General features: G+C 42.2%; 1 protein-coding gene across 3 annotated transcripts in view; it reads left to right on the top strand.

Annotated features, from left to right (window-relative positions):
* The window catches only part of CAB39 (calcium binding protein 39), a 43068-nt gene extending 39685 nt beyond the window's left edge, over positions 1 to 3383 (top strand). For all 3 annotated transcript variants that reach the window (XM_074591492.1, XM_074591494.1, XM_074591493.1), the window contains exon 9: positions 804 to 3383. In XM_074591492.1, the coding sequence (XP_074447593.1) occupies positions 804 to 992 (189 nt within the window). In that variant the 3' untranslated portion in view covers positions 993 to 3383. The remainder of the gene's footprint in view (positions 1 to 803) is intronic.
* Positions 3384 to 25149: the final 21766 nt, after the last annotated feature.

The following is a 25149-nucleotide window of genomic DNA, read 5'->3' as shown; positions in this document are numbered from 1 at the left end:
AAACTACTTAGCTGAGCCTTAATGAAGCTTATCTTAATGTCTGCTAAGTGGTTAAATAAAGGGAAGGCTAATGTTTGGCTTTATTATGATCCATCTTTACTAATGGCTATCTTTGTATCTTTTGAAAATGGTTTAGAAACCACTGAGGGACTTTTGTATGACTGTCAGTGTAATCTCCCTCAGAAAATTTTAGAATTAAGAAAGATGAAGTGCAGTAAGATAAGGAGGAATGCATGGTTTCATGTGAAATCATGAAGCATCTTGGAGTTCAAAAGTGTTTTCATCAAGCTGCGTGATCTATGAAGGTTAGCAGTATTTTAGTCGTCACCTAAATTTCAAAGCCTAAATTGTAGTTTGCCTATTGTAACAGATACCTTCTGACTTTGCAGCAGACAAGCAAATAGCTAAGAGCTTGGAGATACAATTTGAGGTATAAAAGTTTTCTGTGAACTTTAAGATACCCATCTGATGCTGTATATAATATGAAACCGTGCATTTGCTGCAGAATGTAATCATGAGGTGTCTTCAGCCACAACACCCTCTGCAGAAACCTCTAATCACCTCCCACAAATTGAATTTACCTTGGTACTGGTGTTTAGCTTCTATTCTAATACAAAAAGTGGAGTGATTTTATTCTAAAACTTGTATTTACTCTATTATTTTTTCTGTAGAGATACTGGAATTCAGAATAATTAAAACATCATGTTCAGTTATTGTCATCGCTGTTTTGATGGCTAGGTTTGTTTTTTAACTTAGCCTTCTGTTTCCTACTATTACGCTAAATGCCTTTTGTTTTCTTGCAGGTGTTTGTAGCCAATCCTAACAAGACACAGCCTATATTAGACATCCTTCTAAAGAACCAGACCAAACTTATTGAGTTCCTCAGCAAGTTTCAGAATGACAGGACCGAGGATGAACAATTTAATGATGAGAAGACCTATTTAGTTAAACAGATCAGGGATTTGAAGAGACCAGCACAGCAAGAAGCTTAACCTCCAATAAACCCTTAAAATATTAAACCCAAATTCAGCATTTGCTGTTAGATATTCAGCATCAGGCACTCTTATCGATTCATGAGGAACATTACTGCTAATCTGCTGTTCAGTGAACGGTTTTTGTTTTTCTCTTTTCTTTTTTAGTCCAAGTTGAAAAACATAGCTGCTGCTTTCTTGCACAATGTGGACTTTCTTGATATTTGTGTCATTTCAGAATTCAAAGACACTGCTTGTTTTAGGAGTCCTGAAAAGAAAGATTCTAGGTTCGTGAAAGCAAACATATAGATACTAGTTTGGTTTAGGAGAGAAGGTATTAATGTAGTTAAGTAACAGGTTGCATGCTTGCAAATCTGAATAAATCTGTATGTTTGCACTTAACCTTGTTTGAGATATGAGCACAATGTGACCTGTGCATACCTGGCACCATACTATAAGATTATATGCCTTGATTAAAAAAAAAAAATGTGCAGTGCTTTATTTGTAATCAAAGGGGAAATGTATCTAAGATGTGAGCTTATTGGGATAAACAGTTGTCTTGCAAATAAACTGATATTGAAACTCAGCAACTTTTAAAAGAGTGAAATCTCAAGGTTCATAAGGAAATTGTATATATGCCTTTCACTGCTTTATAGAATTTTTTTTTGACATGATTTGATTTTTCAGAGAATTGACTTGTAAACTTGGAAATATGTTCTAAGGGTTTTTGTTAATTTTACTTTAAAGGTATTTCAGACAGTAGACCTAGCAGTGACATTTTGCATTTCATTTCAACAATGCTTGCTGGTTTCTTTTGTATATAACTCCTAGGCTGCTCATTTCTTTAAAATATGATTTAATTTGTACAGCAGAGGAATGTTATTGTATTAGTCTGTAACTATTACCTAATATTGAGTTTTGCAAAATGAATGCTCATATGTAATTGAATACTTCAGATCACATGGAAATGCTGATTTAACAATCTTAAGTACTGCAGCATTAAAAGGAAACAAAACCCCATGTAAATTCTTTGTATTCACTTATCTAATGGGGTGCCATCAATTAGGGTAGGCTGAAATAGAGAACTGGAACCCTTTATACTACATTCTTACTGGATAATATTGGCCTTATTCAATTAAACTAGCATTGTGCTCGCCAGCTCTGCAAATGGCAAAAGTCATGCTAAATTAATATCGATTCCTCGTAGTCCTGGGGAGCCTGCAGTGCATCGTTTCTTTCTTACAGTAAATAACTCAGTACAGTAGTTGTGGAAGTGAACGATTTAATTCCCTCCGACTTCAAGAAACGATTTCATAGATGTCCTAGGGTAACAAAATGATTTGATTTTGTTGATTTTGTTCTTTAATGCTGCAAACTATCAGTATTTATAAAAACAAAGAACCCAACTGATTTTGCACCATGTTTTTGTTACTGTGACCATACAAAAGGAATCTACTAAGTATAGCTAAATGATGTTATTAAAATTGTATCTATCCATCATATAGTAACGCTAAGATCACAACCAAGCAAACATATGGATTGGAGTCTGAAAGTTCAAATTCTGCATGGCTGAATCTGATTGAGAATCCTATAGAAAATGTTTGTTGCTTCCTGTCCTCTTCCTAATTAAAATACTACGCAATCAGCAAGATGAAACTCCTAAGTGGTGTTTAAGCTGATTTGAAAGCCTTTGCGAGGGAAGTCAGAGAGCTCCAGAAAATTGAGTGTTTTCACTCGTTGCTTAAAATTGTTCTTAAGATTATAATTGGTCTTTTAAAGGTTCTTAACGAGTCCTCTGCAAACCGATTCATTTTGCCTGCAGGAAAGAAAATAGCTTACTCTTCCCGAATATCACAGGGGCAGGCGGACTTGGCCATGAGGTGGTATTATAGTTCAGTACTAACTGTCTGTTATATTTTGGTTTGTCATAGCTGAGTGGAGGAAAACATCATTCGCCAGGTTACTCACCATAACATATAAGGCTTCCTCTTTAGAAAAATGTAGACATGCTAAAGATTTCTATATGTAAAGAAGTGAAAACATTTGGACTGGGGTAGAGGTTACTTTATATTAGGCCTTGGAAACAATGGCTATGGTGACTTTTTTAATATGTGGAAACATTTGAATGTTGGCTTTTGAAAAGAAGTTGTATTTAAATTAAAGCTCATTTGACGTGCTCTTCGTATTAAAAATCTATCGTTCTGGAAGTGGTTTCTTATCTGCTTGAAGGCGTAAGGGTATTACTAAAAGTTATTTAAATGTGAGCTTTTTTTTTTTTTTAAATAAGAGATGTATACAATTGTAATTCTACTTCTGTGGTAGCATTTCATTTCTCCTGAGGAAAATGCGTTTCTTATCCAAAAAATCTGGCTGGCCCCATAATTTAAATTGCAATAAAATTTTGAAGAAAAACGTGTGTTCTTTACTGTGTTACTGAAAAGGATGAGTTTTGTGTGGATGTGTGTTTGACCTCCTTTGTTGCCTTAGAGGGGTTCCACTTTCTCCCTTTTAAATGTGAAATAATGGTAAATCATTAAAAACTCTGGCTTGCAAAAACACTTTTAAGGAATTAAAGTGCTGTATTAGAGATGTAATCAATTTTAATTAATTGTTGGTAGCCTCTCTTGCCTATTTGTAGCGTTATTTCCTGATATTTTTTTTTTTTTCCTTTTTTTGCGTGACCAAGGGCAAAGAGAGGAGATGCTGTTTCCTGCGTCACAGCCAGAGACAGGACCTGATAGGATTAGTGGAAGTGGATCCGTGATAATTTTTGGCCTCTCTAAATTTCAGGAGCTGAAAGTCTGTGCAATTGGTAGCTCTTTCATTAGGAAATCCTGTGTTCTCTTTGCCTTTGACGGTGTCTGCCTCTGTTTTTCACAGGTAACACCCCAGGTTATGCAGGGTGGCAAACATCAAGAGAGTGTGTTACATTTAAAATAAAACAAAAAACCAACAAAACATTCAGGAGTTTTTGATGCAGATTCTTCAGATGGTTTTGTTTAGCAAAATTATTGAAAATTCTTTCCTGCCAGCAACATGCTTGCCTTGCAGACAGAAATATTTGATCTTTTATAGCCCCCACTAGAGGCTACGCCTGTTTGAGCCTTTATATAAAATATTAGTATTTTTCTCCCTCACTGACAGTAAGATCACAGGTTATAAGGGGAAGGAGTAATTTATACTTGTAGTCAAACAAATGGCACATTTTAAATAAAAGAAAGAGTGGTGAGGTTGGGTACTTGACTGGCGGTTTGGATGAAACAGCCCCGGTGGGAGGAGGCGTCGGAAAAGCATGGAGATGTTGCACTGACTTCTTCAAATTTTTTTCCCCACAGAGTTACGAGCAGGACCTGCCTTAGGAGCTACTGTCTCCGGGAACCAGAGGAAGAGTTGCCCTCGGAGCCCATGGGAGCCGGTCATGGAGAAAACTGCTTTCAGTAAGTTTGCTTCCGTTTGTGGCCTGCTAAGTCCTTCCTAGCAGGCAACTCCATTCGTTTTCCTTTTGCTGCTGCCCTTTTTTCCCCTCTTTATTCCAGACCTTTGCTGACTGCTTTGTTGAATAATTTTCCTGTCTGTATTGCTTTCCCTTACGTGGTTCTTCACTTGATCTGGTGCCATCTCGTTGGGTCCAGTACTGTTATTTTCTGTTGTCATTTTGGTTATTTCTCATGATCCATCTGTGTTCCCTTTCTCCAAAGGTTTTGGCATTTTAAGGGTGCTTTAAGTGCTGTTTCTTTTAGCTTTTCAGCATATTGTAATTCAAGTTGATGGTTAGTATCATAATGTGGAAAAAAAAAACCCTGTTCTTTTGCATGTTATCTCTTTGAATCAATGTTCATGTTAATCTGAGCGCGTTGAGTGTGAGAGTTGTTTTGAAGGTATGTAATCCATATTTAAAAGTGTACCTGGGTACATCCAGTTTAAATCCCATGTGACTGGAGGCAGCTCAAAATATTAAAAAAACATACAGAAAGAAGTTAAAAGGCGGGAGGAGAGGGACACTTAAATATATTGCATTCTTTGAAGGAAATTGGCTGTTTCATTTGAGAAGAGACCTGTTCTGCTTCCCACTTAAAGATACCTGCTGGCTTGTCTCTATTTAAGAAAAACCACCACCACTAAACTCTTGAGTTATACAGCCAAGAGATAATTAGATGTTTATGTGTTGTATTCACAACAAAATATAGACAAGGTCTTTCTTAGAGGGCTCGTACTAGAGATTCTGGTGTACACAATAAGAGTATGGATATTTTGTTTTCTTGCTCAGAAATATCCTGGCAAGAACTGGGTTTCTGTCAGTTATTGTAAATGGACCCTTTCTGCTAAAGGTTTCCCCACCGTCTGTAGCAGGAGAGTTTTCCAGCTGTGGTGTGGGGGGGCTGAGTGTAACTCCGGTATGTAGGATTACATCTGCCAAGGGAGAGCATCATGGGTCTGGAGGTGAAACTACCCGAATTGCCCTATGTGTTCCTAGTACAGATAGTACGTGTTTCTGGGGACTGATTGAGAGGAGATTGTACAGAGGGAAGGAAGATAAAGAATATGCTGTAATATAAAGATACAGTTTTTGGGGAGTATCTGTTTGGGGAAAAAAGAAGTGATAAATATATATGCTACTTTTTACATGTGTTGGAACAGCTATGTATGTACTATTTAAGATAAATAATTATGACTGAAGTTGCCTGCTTTCTTTGCCTAAAATGAATTCAACAGTAAGTCTTTTTCCATTTCTTCCCCAGCAAGTGCCTTTTACTGAGCTGTTGTGGAGGATCCTGTTACAGTTCTTGTTTCTTCCTCTTGTGGCCTTTGGGAATGCCTCACATCCTATCATGGAGAAACTCAGGGTGATAAAAACGTGAGTGTTGCTTAACAAGGGTTCTACTATTAAAACAGATGTTGAACTGAATTTAATATTGCTTAGTGTTCCTTAGAGACTTGCAGGAGAAGACTAGGTATGCATTTAATTTGAGAAAAAAACAAGAATTAGAAGCTGTATCGATTTTTAGGGCTGTTTGGCAAGTTTAAGAATTTTGTGTATTCTAACATTAATAAATAAGCCTTTGTAACTATAATTTGGGGCATCTAAATACGGCATGCAGTACATGTAGCACAGTGTTAAACAACTGAGGTGTAAGCATGCCAATTTTTTGGCCTCAGCTCTTTAACAGCCTCTACAGATTGTATGGAATTAAAAGAAAATATGTCACTAAGAGAAATCAGACTGTATTGCAGGCTTCTAGGCATCTAGACAGGTTGAGAAATATAGTCTGGAGAGACTAAAAGGTGCAAAGATTCACCTGGCTGTAAAACTTAGTTTGCAACAGCTTAATTTCTTCATCTTTTTCCCTTTTTGGAATTAAAGGATGCCGAGTCATGCCAGCTAATATCCAATTACATGAGAACAGCATTTAAGGATTTACAATAATACTATATTTTTACATAAAACGTTTTTGCCTTAGCATAGCGTTTCTTAAAGAAGTAGAACAGTCTCACAAACAAACCCAGTACGTAGGCAGAGCTAGGTTTTTGTAACGTTTCTTCAGGGTATTAGAACAGTAGGGAGATCCTTTAGGCTGAACTTTGGTTGCTGCACATGTTTAATGTCTGAGGGGCCCTTATGAAACACAGGCATTAGGGTTAAATCTTACTTGGAAGTCACATCAGAGCGATGTTCTGGAAAAGAAAAAAGCACAGATAAACCCAACATAGGAGGAGCAGTTCCAAACCTACAGAGAAGCGTAAGATGAGTTCATTGCAGGCTGTGAATACCTCGTCCATATCTGTTACTTAATTTAAAAGATGAAATGGTTTGCCATAGTAGGTTGTAGGCCATCAGCGCGCAATATATGTGATACTGTACACACTATACAGACAGGATTGGAATTTTGGCTTCAGTTTATCTTATGTAAGAAACAGGTATTTTATAAAGACAAAAGAGCTATGATGCACAGTGGCTGAAAGTATTCTTGCTTCTTGGTGTTGCTTGGGAAGCTGGAGCCCAGCTCTCAATTTTCTAACGCCAGTCTTCCCTTCTCCTGGGTATTCACCCAGTTTGGGTAAAACCTGCAGGTGGAAGAAGGGAGAGGGATGGCAACAAAACTGAAATTATTAAAATATCAGTGAAAAGCACATGTCTCTTTCCTTACTGCTACTTTACAGTCTCACAGGGTTTCCCCTTTATATCTTTGATACAAAAATAAACTGAAAGCTACCACGGGGTAATTTAAACTTTTGTACAGGAACTTTTAAAAGACTGTTAAATTGTGAGTTAATTTCTGTTAGCTGAATGCTTCCTCTGAGCTATGTTTTTTTTCTTTAAGCCTTGACTGGTGTAAATTAAATTTCCCTTGGCTACACATTGCACTTTTGGTAATTAGTAACACTGACAGCTGTGCACAGGTGGTTTTATAGTTTGTAGTGTGCTCTGGTATAAGGTTCATTGTGAGAAAACCAAGCAGGCTAAATTCTTGGGGACAGTGAGTTATTGACAGTTCTAGATGCCCCAGTGCCAAAAAGAAAATCCTTCTTATTTTACTAATAAAGATGGGCAAAACCTAGGAATTGTTAATAATTGTTTTGATGTTTATGTTGGCTGGTGGCTCTTCAGGACGAGTGCTAAACTGCAATCTAGTTTTGAAAAACATCTGCTAGGAAGGTAACACCCAAGGTGAAGTATTACCCTGTGGCTTGTGGTTTCAGCTCGTTTCCCCCAGCTGTGGAGGCTCTGCTGCCAGCTCCCAGGCATGAGAGAGCCGGCACTGCTGCCGGTACAGCTGTCCCTTGCCATGGAGTCAGCTTTCTGCAGTCTCCTGGCTGACCTGGCTGTGCCTTGTCCTGCAGACTTCTTCCACTTTAGATAAAAACCTCCAGGAAAAAAAACATGGAGTGTGAGATAAGGCGATGAAGCAAAGGGTCAGAAAAGACCCTGTGTTGCAGCGTTCTCGTAACACCGCACTGCAAACAGCAGTTTTGCGTTACCTGGATTCCACTCTGATAACTGTGTTTAGTCAGCCACGTGAGCCGGACTGTTTCTGGTCTGGGGATAGGATGGTTTGTAAATCTTTCTTCTGGTGCTCCCACTCCTTGCCTCTGAATTTCCAAGTCCAGAAAGGATATCTTCTGCAGCTCTGTTTTCTGTTAGTGAATCTCTTTCTTGCCAAGTCTGATTCCTCACTTAGAAAATCCCAATCCTCTTGGCGAATCATTTCAGTCTTGCCCTTCCCTTCCAATTTCTGCCGTTTGTCTTTTCCGTTCTTTTTCCAAGGGGCTCTTTTGGATATTTTGGGAAATGTTCTGTAATAGCTGAACCTCATGTAAGAAGTGCAGTTATTTATGTCTAATCATTTTTCCTTCAGTTGTGAAGTGTTGTATCATCCAGTATCATTGCTGTGGGCAATGTATGGTTTCCTATAAGCCACTATTTGTACATCATTAGAAAGTAGCAAATAGGTAAAAGGAGCGTAGATGGTGAGTACAGCACTTGTGGGCTCACAGCACTGTCAGGCACACAGAATTTTGATGGTGATGTGGAGAGGGATAGGAGCAGCACTACCCCAGTTTGACCAGGGTGAACGTTACTAATGGTTGAGGTGGCACAGGTTTGGCATGGGGCTTGGTTGACCAGATAATGTTAGGAAGCCGGCTGCTAATGACGCCCACACGCAGCTGTGAGAGGCACTGAATACCTGGAGTTGATTTATAAAGCAGCCGGTGTTTTACTTCAGCTTTCAAAATGCTGCCCTGTTTGTATAAACCCTTGTTTGACATCAGTTTGACAACAGCTTGGAACAGGTTGGAAGGGACCTTTCAGATCGTGTGGTCCAACCATCAACCCAACACTGACAAGCCCCGACTACCCCATGTCCTTGTATTTGGGTTTCTGGTGGTGATGGGCGCTGCCAGCGAGTGAGCTTTTGCAGTCTTTCCTGTCGCTTCTGTGCTGTAGGTGGGTGTCTGGGACCGCTTCCCTTGTGATCTCAAGCTGGCTGTCAGGGTGTTATTACAGGTGAACCTTGCTCTCCAAACAGTCAAATGGTGTCTGTGTCATCCTGTGACTAGACAGCAGTCTGCCCTGAATCTTCTGAACTCAGCAGAGGAGATCAGATCTTTGATTTCCTATTCTCTTGGTCCGTTAGTCCAAAAAAGACTGTTTCTGCTGCAGCAGTTTGATTTTCTGTGCTGCTAGCAGAAGTGGCAGGTTTAAGGACTAATTAATCTATGCCCACAGTGCCCAGGTTCAGACTGATCCTTGCAGTTTGCATGCAGTGTCAACACCTCAACCAGACCCTGTTTCCTTCCACTGCTGTCTGTCTGTCTTGTTAGAACTCTTGGGATTACAAAAGACAATTGCAAATCAAACAGCGTTTAAATTGGTACACCAAAGGGACGGATGAGCTCGAAACATTGCCCAGACAACAGCTTTGTGGCCTGACATGAAGGCTGTTCTCAGGACAGGCTGTTCTGTAGCCTCTCCTGGAGAGCGCTGGGTGATGATACCCGTCACTGTTACTTGTTGCTTGTGTGAAACTGCTTTTTGTGCCAACATTTCCACACCTTTGCAGCCTTATCCTCTGGCACAGTTTATAGCTGTGTTAAGGCTGCTGGAAATAATGCTGTCGAGCACGCTGCTGGTGTAAGGTTCTTCAGCCTGTAGCTGCTGAACTTCTGGACATATGTGGTCTGCAGTGTCCACAGGTTTACGTTCATTGTACAGGGAGGTTTTGGGTTATTTGGAGGGGGAAAAAAAAGAAAAAGTAGTCCACAGATCAAGGCTCAAAAGTCCTGTGACAGCCAGGAGGTGGTTTTAATTTCATTGTCCTTATCTTACAGGGTGGCCTTCAACTTCAGGAGGCAGAAGGTAAGTGAGAAGGTATCTCTACCCAGACAGGCTACTGGCAGCTCTGATCTGAGGTTCTCCACACCTCAAAGAAAACTCCTTTGCCAAAGTGGGTAGTTTTCAGTCCCTTTTTGCCTCCACAGCAGCAGGGCACAGAAGCAGATCTGGGCTTTAGAGCTGGCCTTGAGGACAGTGCAGGTCTCAGGGCATTCCTGATCAGTACTCCGTGGGCAGAGGAGGGCCTCCTTTTAGCCAAGTACGAGAGGTGAGGTGTTTTTGTTTATAATGCAAACAGAAATGCATGAAAACCAAGCCTTGGGAGCATGCCCAGCTGTAGGAGAAGCTCTTGCTCTATAAGCAAAGGACTGGAGGGAGCCTGCTTTCCAATGGATGTGTCTCCCATTCGTGTTCCCTGTGACAGGCTTATAGGCGGGAAGCAGCATGGAGGTGGCCACTGTGGCTCTACATGTGTGCGTTGCCCAGTTTACTGGTGCCAGGCAGAGCGTGTGCCTCTTCATGGGGTGAAGGCAGCCGGGAAAGGAAATGGGATGAGGAGGGGGAGACAGCTACAACTACTCCCAGTGACAATGTGGAGCTGCTGAGCGGCAGCAGCCAGCAGGTATGTTCCTCTGGAGTGGGAGTCGGGGTGCGAGGGGTGAGGGAACAGGGATGGGAGAGATGAGGATGTTCTCCTGCAGGATGGCTCCGGGCTGAAGAGGACTGAGGAGGAGGAGGTGGTTCCAGCAGGGAGAAGAGGACATGGAGATAGAAATGCTAGTTCAGAAGGCATCTGGGAATTAACTGGCAAGTGCCTCCTCCCTCACTGGAAAACTAGTGTCTGGGCCTGTGTCTTGCAGGTGGTGAAATTGTAGCTGCAGCTCTCGCTTTGTCTGAGGCCGGGCTCTCTGCCTGGGCTGTCTCTATCTGAGAGTACCCCAAATTGATGTGGATCCTCTGGGGCATTGCGCAGTTGGGTTAGTCCAAGTCAATTCAAAATTAAATACTGTGTTTCGATCCTCTTTACAAACCAACCTTTTTAAATTTTTTTTTGGCAGAAACAACCTTTTTCCCCTCATGGAAAATTTCTTTTTTCTCAGAAACAGAATTCTCTTTCAGAATATCTCCACTATGGAAAATTCCCAACCAGCTCCAATTCTAAAACTTGATGCCAGAAAACATCTAGCTGGCAGTAGCAGAGGGTGACTCGGGGTGTAATGTATCATTTAATCCTAACTAGGGCAACATAGCCACATGAATTTGAGAACACGAGCAGGGGCTCAGCATCCCTAGCTCAACATGCAGTAGGCAATCCACCAAAAACACACATGCAGAACAGGGAAAACGAGTTATAGTCATTTTTCAGTTTTGAAAGCTCAGTTCTACCCTGAGAAAGAACTGGCAAAATGTCATCATGTGTGCCATATCCGCTTCCTCTTACTGACTTCCAAAACCAAAGTGTTCACTTTACAAAGAAGAAGAAGATGGTTGGGGTTTTTTTTTTATGTTTGTGGTTTTTTTTAAAGCAGATAGTTTCATCAACAACCAGTCTGAGAGAGAAAGGTTTCCTCCTCCTATAAGAAGTATGCAGGGGAGAAAATTATATGGCATGTTTGCAGGCGCAGCAGGCCTAAATGTTGCAGTTGGTTATCTTGATGCACAAGAAATAACAGTCTCCAGTCCTTCTCCCACAGCTTGATGCTGCTTTTCTGCTCAGAAAAGAGACCAGACGACTGAGAAAGTGACATTCCCTTCATTTGGGATTCAAGCCTGTCTCAAAAGGTAACTTAAAGCCTATCCATGGAAGCATTGCCCAATTAAGCACATCCTGGGAAAAAAGTGGGCTTCTGGACAGCAAACATGGCTTGGCAGTGCAAGAGAATATCAGGTTGGGAAGGGAAAAGGAGGGAGAAAGGCAGGTGAGGTGCTTCAAAATGTGGTAGTCCCAATAGCACAGGAACTCTGCTGGGATGAACAAATTGATTACTCCTTTTCCTTAAGAGGGCCTTCTTCCAGACACACCTAGAGAGACTATCTACAGGCCAAATTGCAATAAATATCCAGCTACAGATCCATCAATATGAATTATTGTCAAAGGCAATGAAAAGGTGTTTTATTTATTACTACTTTCACTCCAGGTATCAAGGACAAGTTTCCTCTGTCCAAAGATAGCTGTGAATTTTTGGAGGGCCTTTTTTTTTTTTTTTTAAAGCTAAATCTTTAGCAATTTAGAGATATTTTATTTTTTTCCCTTTTGAAAACATTTGTTGCAGCTGAACTAGATTTAGTTTGGTTTTTGAATCCTCAGATTGGTTGACTTCCGTCTGGAGCCTTGAGAATCCAGTGCAAGATGGGCACTAACCAAATGTCCTTGCCAATGTGGCTTCATCCTGACTTGTGCAGGTCTTTGGTGTTGTTTGCCTCAGAGCCTTCAATTCTAGGCAAGACTTCAATTTTTAATGTAAAAGACAATCAGGGGCGAAAAATTCTTTTTAGAATAAGAAAGAACTGCTGAAAAAAATCCTTTCCTGTCCTCTATGCATTATAAAAAGGGGGAAAAAAAGTAGTGCAAATGTTCTGCGCCCCTTCCTTTGTAGGTCTCCTTTGATGATTTTGTTCAAGCAGTTTTATCCTGGGTTTTGGGTTTTCTCTAGTGTGAGTCTTCCCCACAAAGAAACATGAATAAAGTTTCTCTTGTTTGTCATTATATAAAATACGAAGTTTTACACTATGGCCTTTCAGGTGCCATCATGAGCTGCTCTTGCACTTCGAAACAACAGACGAATTCTTACTGGCTTTTCCTGTTGCATCGTGTTTTTGAGAGTGATAAAAATGAGAGGCAAAATGGGCTGACAGCATTTAGGACCCATTTTACTTCTTGCAGTTACGGAGTTGGGAGCACTCGGCATTTCACTGCTCCTGCAGGAAAGACCAACCAAACGCTTAATGAAGGAAGTCTTGTTTCTGAAGAGCTGAGCGTGGTTGCAATCTCGTAATGGCAAGATTTCCACCTGAGCAGCTGCTGGCATTTCTGAAATGTTCAGTTAGCCTGTTATCTTTTCTAAATATATAAATATAAATATGTATTTAAAAAGAAAAAGGTAGAAAGTAATAGGAAGTTAAGTCATGCAGGGTGATATGCAAACCCCAAATGTTCCTTGTTTATCTTGTATATTTGCTGAGTGCAGTATTGCATAGTGTCACAAGTGCTGAATATTTTCTCTAGTGAAGTGATGCATTTTAATTAAATTCATTGTTTAAAGTTCAGTTATTCATTAAACGTACCCAGTTGTCCAAAAAGACATGGTGACCTTGGATGTACAATCCTCTGAAGAGAACTGTTAGGGATATGAACTAGAAAAAACATTATTTCCTATAATTCACACACAAAAAGCCATGGAGAGTTCCTTGGCCAGGTGGCTCCATAGATGTATACCGTTCACCTCAACTAGTTCATCTGAAAATTTCAAAGTGACAGTGTTGACTGTCTGATATCAGCAAATCAGGGCGTGCGTGTCCTTTGGTTTCTCTCTCATGGAAGCTGGACTCTGCTGCTGTGGGTTGGCTCTCGCATCCGGGGCTGAGCCTCAGCCCCTCTGACAGCTTCAGCCTCTGCTTTCACCAGCGTGGAAGACCTTGAGCGTTCCTCCTTAGTGGCTCACCTCTGACAGGCCTTTTCATGATGGAAGCAAGCACATACAAAAGCTTTGTAAAATTCAAGCTGCAGTTCTCCACAACAAAGAATATACAGTTCTATGCAAACAATAAAACATTTATTCATTTCCGTGCTCCTATTTTTTTGTTTTCTGCTGCTCAAGTGTTCTCTGTGTTGAGGTTGAATCTCTCAGGGCCCAGTAGCCCTCTGCGCGCAGATGTCTTCTTTCCTGAAACAGAGAGGCCCTGTTTTCTCCTAGCATCTTTTGCCCTTTTCTAGCCTTGTTGTAAATGTGTTTGTTGTAGAATTGTTGTAGAAATGTGTTTCTTATTTCTCTCATCTGCCCAAGGTTGCTTTCTCACTGAATTTTCTCTTCTCTTTTATCTTCTCAGATCCAACACTAGTTTGATCTTGTTTTCCTCTGCCGGTCTTATCCCATTGTCAGCTAGTGAGAGAGATGGACAAGAAACTGGCTTTATCAGGAGCAGAGTTCTTTTGTTCTCCAGAATTCCGACGGGCTTGGCTTCTAATGGTCTTTGCTCAACCTGTGCGTGGATAAGCAGGTAAAAGGCACCATAGTCTTGACTCAGCATAGGAACATGGGGCAATAGGCAGTGAAAGATGTTAAAAGATAAGGAAGCAAACACCTAGGTTCCAAACAAATAAATTTGATTCAAGGTTTCCCTACCTACCGAAGTGTCAGTGAAGCTGTAACAGCTCACTCTATTTGTGAAAACGTGGACTGCAGCACAAAATCCCTGTGTGCTTTGGTAAGGGTGTGCTTGATGAAAAGGTGTGGCGTATTTTTTTTGGTTCTGTCAAGACAACGTAATCTACTATCTAGGAAAGCGTGATCAAAGCAACGCTGTCTTTGAGGGTTGCACGTATCTGCTGGGCAAGTAAAATAAGTGATGTTTAAAGGTCAGAGCGCTCTGTTGATAAGAGAGATGTATTGAAAGGGCAAAAGAACCACAGAGGACTTCCTGTGTCATTACAGCAGGTGCCGTGTGAAGTTGAGAGAATAGCTGAACAATCCAACCACAATGATGACAGGATATTTTAAGCAAAATGGGGAAATTGAGTCATCCCCATTTATCAAAGTGTAAGGAAAGAGATTTCTGCCTCAGTTAATTTGTCTATGGGACATAAAGTTAGCCTTTAACAAAAGTGGGGGGGGAAATCTCAATTCCATTTCATTCCCTTTAACCCAACCAACCAAAATCCTTTTAGACTATGGAAGTTACCAATTATGTAATGTTGGTACCAAAAAAATCAGTATTTTCCAGGAGTCTTGGGTTTAATCTTTCTTTGTAATCAAAGTGATGTGTTGCTTGCTTGTAAACAAACACGTCTGTGCTCCTGAGTGTTTCTCAGATATCCAGAGTTAAACAGCGTGAGTGAAACCACGTAGTTGAGGGCACGTCCTCAACCATATGCAGTGCCGTATGAAGACACCCAGACGCTCCCCGAGTTAGGTCACAAGTCTGATTACCTCGTGCAGCTCTGCTGGTCTGTCGCCCGGCTGGTGGTTCAGGGCAAGCTCATGAGCTGCTCTGCTGGGTTGTGAAGACTTGCTTGCAAGGCCTTAAACAGAGAGCACAGGTTTATTTGGGCCAGATCATCCCCGTGTAATAGATAATGTATTGATTTGGGAATTTATTTTATTGGATTTGGTGTTCCTCAGTGAAAGTTTGACTTCCCAAAAGGAATGCTTATTTGGGGGAAGACCTTGCCAGTGCATTTTCCAAGATTCCTGCCGTTTTGTACAGATTTATACTTCAGACCCTCTAGTATGTTGTGACCTCTTTGTCCATCAGAAGCTTTTCATAATAACTTTTATTGCAAGTTCTATCGCTGCTCATTAGTCTGGTAGTAAATCGGGTTGCACATATTGGATGCCTGCGGTGCCCAGCTCTTACACAGGTGATGCCCTCCGAAATAGTCCTCCTTAACAAGGCAAGTTGATGCTGTCAGGAAAGCTCACGCCTCACGGAGACTGTCCATATGGTCTGTTACTATCCGTCTGTTGGTATGAAGATAAACATCTTGCAAGAAACGAAAGTCTGATAATGTGCACAGCGTGAGTGTGTGTGTAGGGCTAGATTAATGTTGACAACATCAGTGCTTGGTCACCTAGGCGATGGATCTTGCTGCTATAGTAACCTGGAGGCTGTATTACTCATCAAATACGAATTTTAACAAACAGGAATGTTTTAAGGTGTTTGTATCTTATGTCCCCTGGGACTGTCTGCTGCCCTTTTAAATATTTACAGGAATTGTAAAATGAGACTCTTAAGTAAAGGTTTTATTCCCCATTTTTTTTTCTTGGAACTGTGTCCTCAAAAAGACCTGGTATTTCTGCCCAAGCATTGAATTTAGGATAGAGATTTTTGAAGAAAGGTTAATTCTTTTGCTTATTGCCTTCTGAACTCTTGCTTCTTAGGACCGTCCCTCACTAGGGAAGCTGTTATTTTGACTTGTATCCAGAGGAGTATGAGTCAACCCAGTATACATCTTTAGGCAGCCACATGGATTTTCCATATACTTGTGCCATTGTGTATATACCTGCAGCCGTGTGCTGTTCCAGGGTCATATCTGGAACATGGATATTCTGTGTATGGCTTGTGCTAGACTGTGGGACACTGTAACTTCTCTTTATTGACCCAGAAGAGAAGTGATTGTAATACATTCAGCTCATTAACAACATAGTATGTTCATTCAAGGAGGCAACCTTATACGCTGCTGGGTAAGAGATTTTCTTGGATTCAGGCAGCAGCATGTTTTGGTGTGTCTCACTGAGACCTGTGAGAGATGATTCAGAAGTCACAAGAGCACAGAGCGGCACATCACCTCATCAGACTACTGATTTTTCTTTTTGATGACTATATAACAATTGGCTGTGTGTTTTCCAGAGTCCCACAGTATATGCCCTCTATTATCCACAGCGTGTCATCTTTTTCATGTGGACAGTAAAGACAGTAGATTTTTTTAATTCCTGTATGGTGGTACTTAATGCATTGAGAGAGATTTTTAGGTTCCTCTTGGCAGAGCAGGATGGGACAAGGGGAATATGTCCTGATGACTTGTGGAGGGACAAACTGGTATATCCTTCACAGTCTGACCTGTCTAACTAGACTTTCTGCTTTTTGGAAAATTTTACGAGGGATCAATACAAATCTGGAAAAACACTTAATGAAATCAAAACCATGAGTGATTAAAAAGGAGACAGCCAACTTCCTGTCCCGCTTACGCAGAGCACTGTAGGCTTACCATGAAGATGGAGCAGGACCGGCATGTGCACCCAAGGACTTCACCAAGATTTCCACGTAAATGGGGAACCATAGAATAGGTTAGCCCATTCATCACAAGCAACTCTGTGGAAATACCCCAGAGGGTAACCCCCATCATGCTTGAAATGCCCAAGAGAGCGCTGTAATGTCCCACCCTACAGTGCTGAAGCTTTGCCTGCTCCTGGCTGTTGATGCAGCTGGTACATGATTTGAAAAAACCTGAAAAGAATTATTTGTTCATGGTGCTCCAGCTGTAATACAAACCTGAAAATACTGCCTTTGGGCATTAAGAAGACTCTTTAAATGCTCCACTGACCAGCATCTTCACTGTCAGAACAGGGACTAGCTGTGTCCACGTGATCTGCTAGCTGATGGTTTCTTAGATGTAGGATTAAAACAGAATACACGTTCTTGGAAACAGGGGTAATTGGTGGGGAGGGATACAATTTAATAGGCCTTAAAGATAAACACAGGGAAATGGAGGCTGCCATTGGAGGATACCCCGTACATAAAGTCATCTGGATTTGCTGCCTCCATGCTACCAAGAGAGGGCGGATAGAGAAGGATTGCAGCGTAGTTTGGGCATCTACTCGTCATCATTTGGGTTGCTCTTGTGCCTGAGCAGAAAGGTGTGAAGCAGTGCGGGGGGACAGGAAGAGGATGTCTAGAGAGCTTGCTTTAGCTGCATGACTATCATGCCCATGTAATTAGCTGGATTAGAGCTAATCTAATTACATATTTCATTGCTCGTCCATTGGCTCTATTGGCTTCTATTTGTGGTGGAGTCCAGTTGACCCCATGAAGCAGTCTCTTCCAGTCAATGAGCAGCTGCCCTCTATGTCATGTGAGATTAGGCCAGTTTTCAAAGAAACAACAAACAGTGAAGTAAGTGCGTGTGTTTGAGAAAGAAAAACAAGCTTCTGCGAAACCTAAGTGTTTCACCATTAAATATTATTTCTTCCTCAGTCCCTTAGCAGGCAGAAACTGGCAGAAAGCATTTGCCTATGGCTGGCAAGCTGGGTGAAGAGGAAAGTACCCTTCGTGACTGACTCCTGCAAGGGGCCCTGGTCTGTAAGATCACCAGGCGAAAGTGCTGCTGCCGTCTTTGTGAAGCCGGAGCCCTGTCATGTGAGTGTACCAGACACGGTCAATAGGAGCAAGTGGGTACAACCCTTTCTTTCCCCAAAGGAAAACTAGCTGCTTTTCCTCAGTCCCTTGGAAGATAAACACAATTTCCATGTCATCAGCGGAATTTCAGGTTCCACCTCTCATCTGAAAGTTGTCAAGGATAAATAGTAGTAATAAGTGAAGAGGGAGCAAATAGAGTAGGTGGGAATAGGTAATGCTTCTAGCCCTATATTGAATTGCTTATACTTTTGTAGGGCTGAAGTAAAGAAAAGCTGAAGGCTCCTAGACCAGGTGTTTCCCTTCAGCTTCTTTAATGTTTGAACGTGTTTCAGCTGGTGAGTGCAAGGGGAAGTGGCGAAATTGTTCCTGTCGCTTAAGACTAAGAATAAATTTTGGTGCCTTTTTTCTTCTCGATGATTTTCCTCTCTTAGCATTGAGGAGCGGTGGCTCATGGGCAGATCTGCCTACAAAGCAGTTTTATTTGCTCACCAGAAAAGTGGGTGGGTGGGTGGGTGGGTGAGTGGGCCAAGCCAGCCAAATTGGTGAGAGCAGTTGAGGGTGAAGGTGGAGCTGATTAGACCACGCTCAGTGCTGTGTAAAGCTAGCTGGCCTCAGAGTAAAAGAGGCTTCTGAGGTTAGAGAGGTCAGCTATCCTAGATATAGATGCCTACGCTCAGGGTTTGAACAAAAACTATTTTTGGTGAAGGTCGTCTTAGATGTCGTCTTTGTTCCCTTGTCCCTGGGACCTCTGAACAGGAGCATGGCAGTTACTAGATGTGGTTGAATTTGCTTGCTTTGGCTTTTATTTCATTTGGGCTGCAAAGCAGAGGATACTTAGGTAGCAAAGGCTAGATTGATTTCTGCCAATTGCTGACTCTGAGCTTGCTTGGATTTGTGTAATATGTGCTGATGCTATAAATAAAAGCAGTTCTGTCTCTTGCACTGAAAACTCTGTCAACCACGCAATACTGAGATTTTGTTAGGTATTAATTAAGTTACGGGTATGTATAGGATGCCATGTGTTGCTAGGAGGGATGGCAGATTCTTTCCATGTGACCCAATTTGCAGTTGGTTTGGGTATGACAAACACGGTGTCTTAACAAGAGAGTTGTTCGCTGAGTCACCATCCCAAAAGGAAGGTGAAACTGAGGATGTCCAAGTAGTTGTTTGGCTTGGGTTCTCAGTGACACATGTTTGTCTGCATGTCTGTAAAACATGCTGGCCGTGGTTTTGTTTGTTTTTTCGCATCTTTTTGGTGTGCCTTTTCGTTATTGCGTTCAAAGGCGAGGCATCAAAAAGAAGTACCAAATCTAAGGAACAGGGCAATAAGGATGATGCCTGCTGTGCAAGTATTTTGGGCAAGGCAGGCAAAAAGTTCAATAAAGACAGAAGAGACAAAAAGGGGGGAAGAGATTCAGGCTCTTTCTTGCTCAGTCCTACAGCCAATTAACATTGAAATCTCCATCTCTTAATGATTATTAGTATTATTATGGTGTCCTGCGATACTTCATCCCTCTTGGCTTCGAGGTAATGGTAGTTTTCTAAGAGTGTAACATAAAAAACCCTGAGATGTTCATCAAGATCTGATAATTAAAGAGACAGAGAAGACTCATTTCTGAGGGTGTGGGTTTTCTGAGCAATTATCTCTGAGCTTTGAAAACCAGTTCTTCAACAGTCAAACTCCTGGAAAGGGACCACGTTTTCTTTCCTCCTTGCCCTGCATAAAATCTGCTGGAGAACTGGTGCCCGGTATTCAGTGTCACGCTCCTTTCTCCTGTGTGAGAGCAGTGTGTTCTGCTCTTGCCAGAAGGTGTTTTATTGGGGCTGAGCATGCTCACTCACTCTTAGCAAGCCCTGAAGAAGAGGAAAACTGAGAGATATGAAAAAGATGGGGTGGCCTTTGCTCACAGAATTTTACTTGCGGGATGGGTGGGCATGAGCTGGTGAAAACGGGGCTGCTGGTGTAAGCTAATACACACCTCTTGAAACTACCCAGCCTTTCTGTAGCTGACTAAAATATGCATTGCGCTCAGAACTGTAACTGCAGGCACATTTTTGTCGAGCCAGGCACCTGACACCATAGAAACTGGAGTCAATGGTGCTTCACTCCCCACACCTAAGACCGACACTGTGCTGTATCTGCACTAAGTCACTTCATGCGATCGATGAGCCTTTGGTTCAGACACTGCTTTGGCCGAGCTCATGACGAAGGAACACTCGCCTCCACCTGTCAGAAGATTGGTTCTTGCCAGGCCTAATGACTTCATGATATTCGTCTTCATGGTGAAGGGGGTATCAGCCAGCCTCCCAAAATCCCTTCCCACTCTTTTGGTTTGCAGGTCCCTGGCAGGAAGGAGGGGGCTTTGGTTCACTTGGTGGCTTCCAGAGAAGATGCATGCCCTGGGCTTTTCCACACCAATTGGCCTCTTTCAACGTCCGACAAGCAGAATGTTACAAGGTTGGTGGAGGTAGAGCAAAAAGTCCAGTTCTTGAATACGGAACTAGAAATGAGGTGTCAGAAGGGAAAGCAAGAGCTCAGGTTACGTCTTCTCTTGGACTTAGGGGTCCCACTTTGGGACTCTGGGAACTGGGGAAGGATGCAGATGAACTCTGTGGGGCTGAGACCTCCCACCCGCCTTCTCCCACAACTACTTAAGTCTAGTCCCATGCCTTTTATCCTCTTGAACCAGCATCTCCCCTACATTCCCTTTCTCCCGCTTTTGTTCCTAAGCTGTATTTTAACACTTGCATTCAGATGTAAAGGGGAGGAATAGGGCCATTCCCACTTCCTGGGCTTTCTTGGCTTTTGGGCTTGTGTCCCTTTCTTTTCACTAGTGCTTTCCCACCAACTCAAATGCCCTCCCTGCTGGTCACAGCCTTTCCAGAAGTGATACAAAGGTACTCTGTGCGGAGTTTTCCAAAGTATTTTGATTTGCGGAACCCCTAATGTGTTTCCAGGTAAACTGTGGATACCTCTATAGGAAAAACTCCCTCTAAATCATAAAAAGTATAAACTTACTACAGTTCTGGTAATTTTGTTGGCTCTGGTATGCTCCCTGCTTATCCTATGACATAAAAATACAGATTGGGTATTTAGGGTGCTGTCTCCAAACCACCTTTTTTCCTTCCCTTTCTCACCATCCCTCCCCACTTTTTCGCACGTGCCTGTTAGGGGGTTTGGTGCCACAGCAGGCAGCCAAATGTTAACAAGCATCCTGGCGCTGGCTTACACCAGTTAACACAGTTAACCAGTGGTTAACTGAACGTAGTGGTACAGGTCAAATCCATTGTATGTCTGGTCTGTGCATACTTTTCGAAATGTATTGTCAATACATTTATTTTTTTTTTTAATACTGACCGAAGGATGCTAAGGGTTAGCCTTTTACAGTCTAGTTTATAAAAGAGATGAGATACCTGGAGCTTGCTAGTTTGCAGGAGGGAGACTAATCCAGGATAATTCTTACTATTAGGAGAAAACTACTCGCTTGTTATTTTTGAAGTACATAATGGTAATAGATTTCCATTTACCCTCCTAGGTGGCCCAGGGCTTCCTGCTGCTGCCTAACCATCAGTTTTGTTTCAAAGAAGGAACAAAAGACTCGATCCATGATAGCAGCAGGCAGGGATTGACACGTTACCCCGGCTGGTGCGGCATGCACTCCGTGGAGTGACAAGAAATTTGGCTCAGTTCAGCTGCAGATGAATGCTGTAACTTTCCATGGAAACTACTGGATTGATCTCTACCTTTGGCTACAGGTAATTGCTCTGCCTCGTACAATTATGTGGGGTAATTAGAAGTAGATTACACAAGGAATAGCAAAAACCATCAGTGCATCTTCTGCATTTGTCGTCTGTTCCTTTAAGAGTGATTATGAATTTATTGCAGTTTTTTTTTACTTTTTAGCCCAGTCTGTCACTTGCTTTCTACCCAGCTGATCAGTATGGCATAGGAAGGGAAAATAAAAGTATACTTTCAGCACATTACTGAGTTCTGCTCGTTTTTACAGCACGTTATCTAGTACAAGCCCTTATTGGAACTGCAGTGGAAAAGCAGAATGATTTAAGGACTCTAAAATTCACGTTTTCTTCCAGCCTGATATAGTGAGGGATTATTAATACACTGGGCAGACCTCTGAAATTGATGCAGCTCAGTAAATGACAAACACATTTTGGTTGGCCCAGAATATGTTAACGCAGTTATCTTGTACTCTCTCTCTAATATTTTTTTTTTTCTACATAAAGTGTTACTTTTTTGAAAGGTGAAAAGTGGCAAGGGTAGCGGACAGCTTCTCTAATAGAGGTTTATAAAGTTCCCCTGGATCCATTACTTGAGAAGTGCTATAGTGCTGCTCTGCTTAATGAAAGATCAGTCAAGTGAACTGTTCCTGGGATTCAACTTAATTACGTGCGAGCGATGGAAACTTTGTTATCAGGACTAATAAAATATCCGGTGGCTTTAATTAAGTTAGTAAGGTGGCAGTTTTAAACGGAAACCTGCTTGCTTAATAATAGAAAAGACAGTAGATTTGAGCAAGATGTTTTATAAGCGGCATGTCACTTCTCCGCTGCAAGGCAAGGGACATGTTTTTTTTTTAAGCTGCATTAGCGAGAAATGTTAAGTTCATTGTCAGTGTTTATCCTCTAAGCCTCCAACTAAAGGGCCTATAGCTGGAGGAGATTTCTTATTGAAAAATTCTTTTAGTCTGAATCTCGGCATATGATGACTAGGGTGATTTTTCTTAATGCTTGCAAAACCATTTATCCAGATACGTAATTGAAATTGGGAGATGCCTCAGAATGACGTGGCTGGGACTGACACTAAATTTTGAAACGTTAAATGAGTAAATATGCTTAAAGTTTTAGACTGTTAATATTGACCCCTTTTATAATCATTTGGATGTTTTTCTATAAATTTTTAAAATACCTGTTTTGGGTTCATTGTGAAGCTGAGAATAACTTGCCTTCCCCACCAGTCCTGCCAATTTTTTTTTGTGGTACGGTAAAATTAATACAAGTATTCCAGTTGTATTCACAAATACTGCGGACAAGTAGATTGCTCGAGGCACTTGTGCGTATTTCCATTAACGGAATTGCAAAAAAAAAAATATTTTATTTTAAAATTATTTATTTAAAAGTGCATGTCAGAATCAACAGCATCCTACAGGACTCCTAACCTCACAGGGGACAGCCTTTGCTCTGGGGGTGCTTTTGGCGGCCAGTTGGTGTTTTACAGGGTGATGTCTAAGCTGTGCTTGGGCAGGAGTTGCAGAACCAGTGCCCGGGGAGAGCAGTGGGCTGCCAGGCGGGGCTTCCTGATGGGGAACAGCCAGACTGATCCGAGGAAGCTGCTTCTGAGCTGTGAACAGGGGACTCCCCCGCCACACATGCTCTGATGGCCGTCTCGCGTATCTGATCAATACTACTTTCCACTGAAAACAGGAAATTAATTGCTGTACTCCAGAGAAGACCCAGGCTGATGCAGTAGGTGACAGGCCGGTACCTGCCTTGCATGGAAAGGGCAGAGCCCCTGTCACTGCTGCCGGCTGCTCTGCTGCTGGTTTGGCATGCTGTGATGCCGCCTTTCAGCCTGTTTGCCTCTGTGGAAGTCAATAGACTAGTTCTGTCGGCAGCTCCGGTGAACATCTGGAGCCTTGTACTTATTTCTCTCAGTATCTTGCACAAATGACCCAAATATTAGAAGAGGATCCTTTGCTCTCCCGACTGCAGGCTTGTCCCACCCGTCCTGCAGGCTGACTGGCTGGGGGTGGGGGGTGGCCTCATATTTGCCACAAATGGAAAGAACAACCCCCCCTTTTTTTTTTTTTTTTGCAACTTCTGGCTTCAAACTAAAGATTTTCGTGTCAAGCTTTCTCTACCATTTATCAGATGTACTGAGAGATTTCATATCGTTTTTCCCCAGCTGGTGTCACGGCTTTAGATTTCTCTTCTGTGATGAGAGCTGCTCAGTGGACCATTGCACTGGAGACAAAGGAGGTAACAGTGTCTCTTGTACAGAAAGCTTATGCCACAGAGGGTGTAACCAAATGAGCTTAAAAAAAAAATAATAAATAAACAAAGCAGAGCCAAAGCCATGCATAAGAGCAAGGAACAGGGTAGAAGGCAGGATAACCTGGTGGATTTGAGTAGACTGGAGCACAGGGATTTCTGCCCCTCTGCTCCTGTTCTGGTCGTTTCCATGCCCTAAGGCGACATGTCATTTAGGATAAACTTTATTAGAGTAGTTAGCGATTGCCTTACAGCTTTTTGTCATGGAAGATCCTGATGGTGGCTCTTGGTTTGCATGTTGAGTGTGAGATGTTTGGATCTGGCTGTAGCTCCTCATGCCAGGAACTCGGGACCATCTTGTCTCAGTTTGGGCTCCTAAAATTAGGGGCTGTTTTGGAAATGCTGCCCCTTATCTCTGCGTACGATAAAACTTGCAATTCTGATGTAACTTTTACCCACACAGTGGGATGCCGGGAGGACTGAGCGGCTCTAAATATTGAACAATAGCAAGTCAGCACTATGAGCAATTGTTGTTGTGAGTCAACGCTGAATCCCTGCCAAAGATGCCTTTTGCAAATAAAATTTAGCACTAATTTATCAATGGGTTAGTTCATAACATGATGTAAAGCACTCAGTACATAATGAATCCTTCTGGATCGAAAGAAAATGCTCATAACGACTTTATTATAAATAAATACTATGTTTAAGTGGACCAAATCAATGTAAGGGTATCGCAGTGTTTCTCCACCCACAGTTTGCTGCTTTCCTTACTGCCCACATCTGGCAGAGGGTTTTGTTAATGCGTTTTTTTCCATTTTGTTACCTTAACAAAACTGTCGTGTTTTTTACTGATTGCTGTGCAAGTGCTTCAGTGAATCCTGCATATGGCCAGGTGCTGCCCTGCTGTCCCCACCCTTCAGACCACCTTTGTGTCCCCAGCCCCTCGCAGGCGCCTTTGCTCCCTGCGGCTCCCAGCCACCGTCCAGTGGCACAGGAGCAGAATCAGTGGCACAAAAGCAACCCCCTCCCCCCCCCAAATCCTCCTCTGCATGCCACACTCTGCTTTTGTCGGGAAGGGCTTTTTACAGATTATTGTCCCCATGATGAAGGTAATCCATCCATTCTGCTGCCCAGAGCTGGTCCTGGTGGAGAGACCACCTTGGATGCTCTTGGTTCCTCCATGGATTCCGGTCTTGGGCACTGAAAGGAACGGCAGCTGGGTTATTCCCAGAGTAACCTCTGCTCTCTGTGTGCATCTGCTCCAGA

Source organism: Larus michahellis, chromosome 6 (genome assembly GCF_964199755.1).
Source record: "Larus michahellis chromosome 6, bLarMic1.1, whole genome shotgun sequence".
NCBI classification, from domain to species: Eukaryota; Metazoa; Chordata; class Aves; order Charadriiformes; family Laridae; genus Larus; species Larus michahellis.
This window is presented reverse-complemented; position numbering and strand designations above follow the sequence as displayed.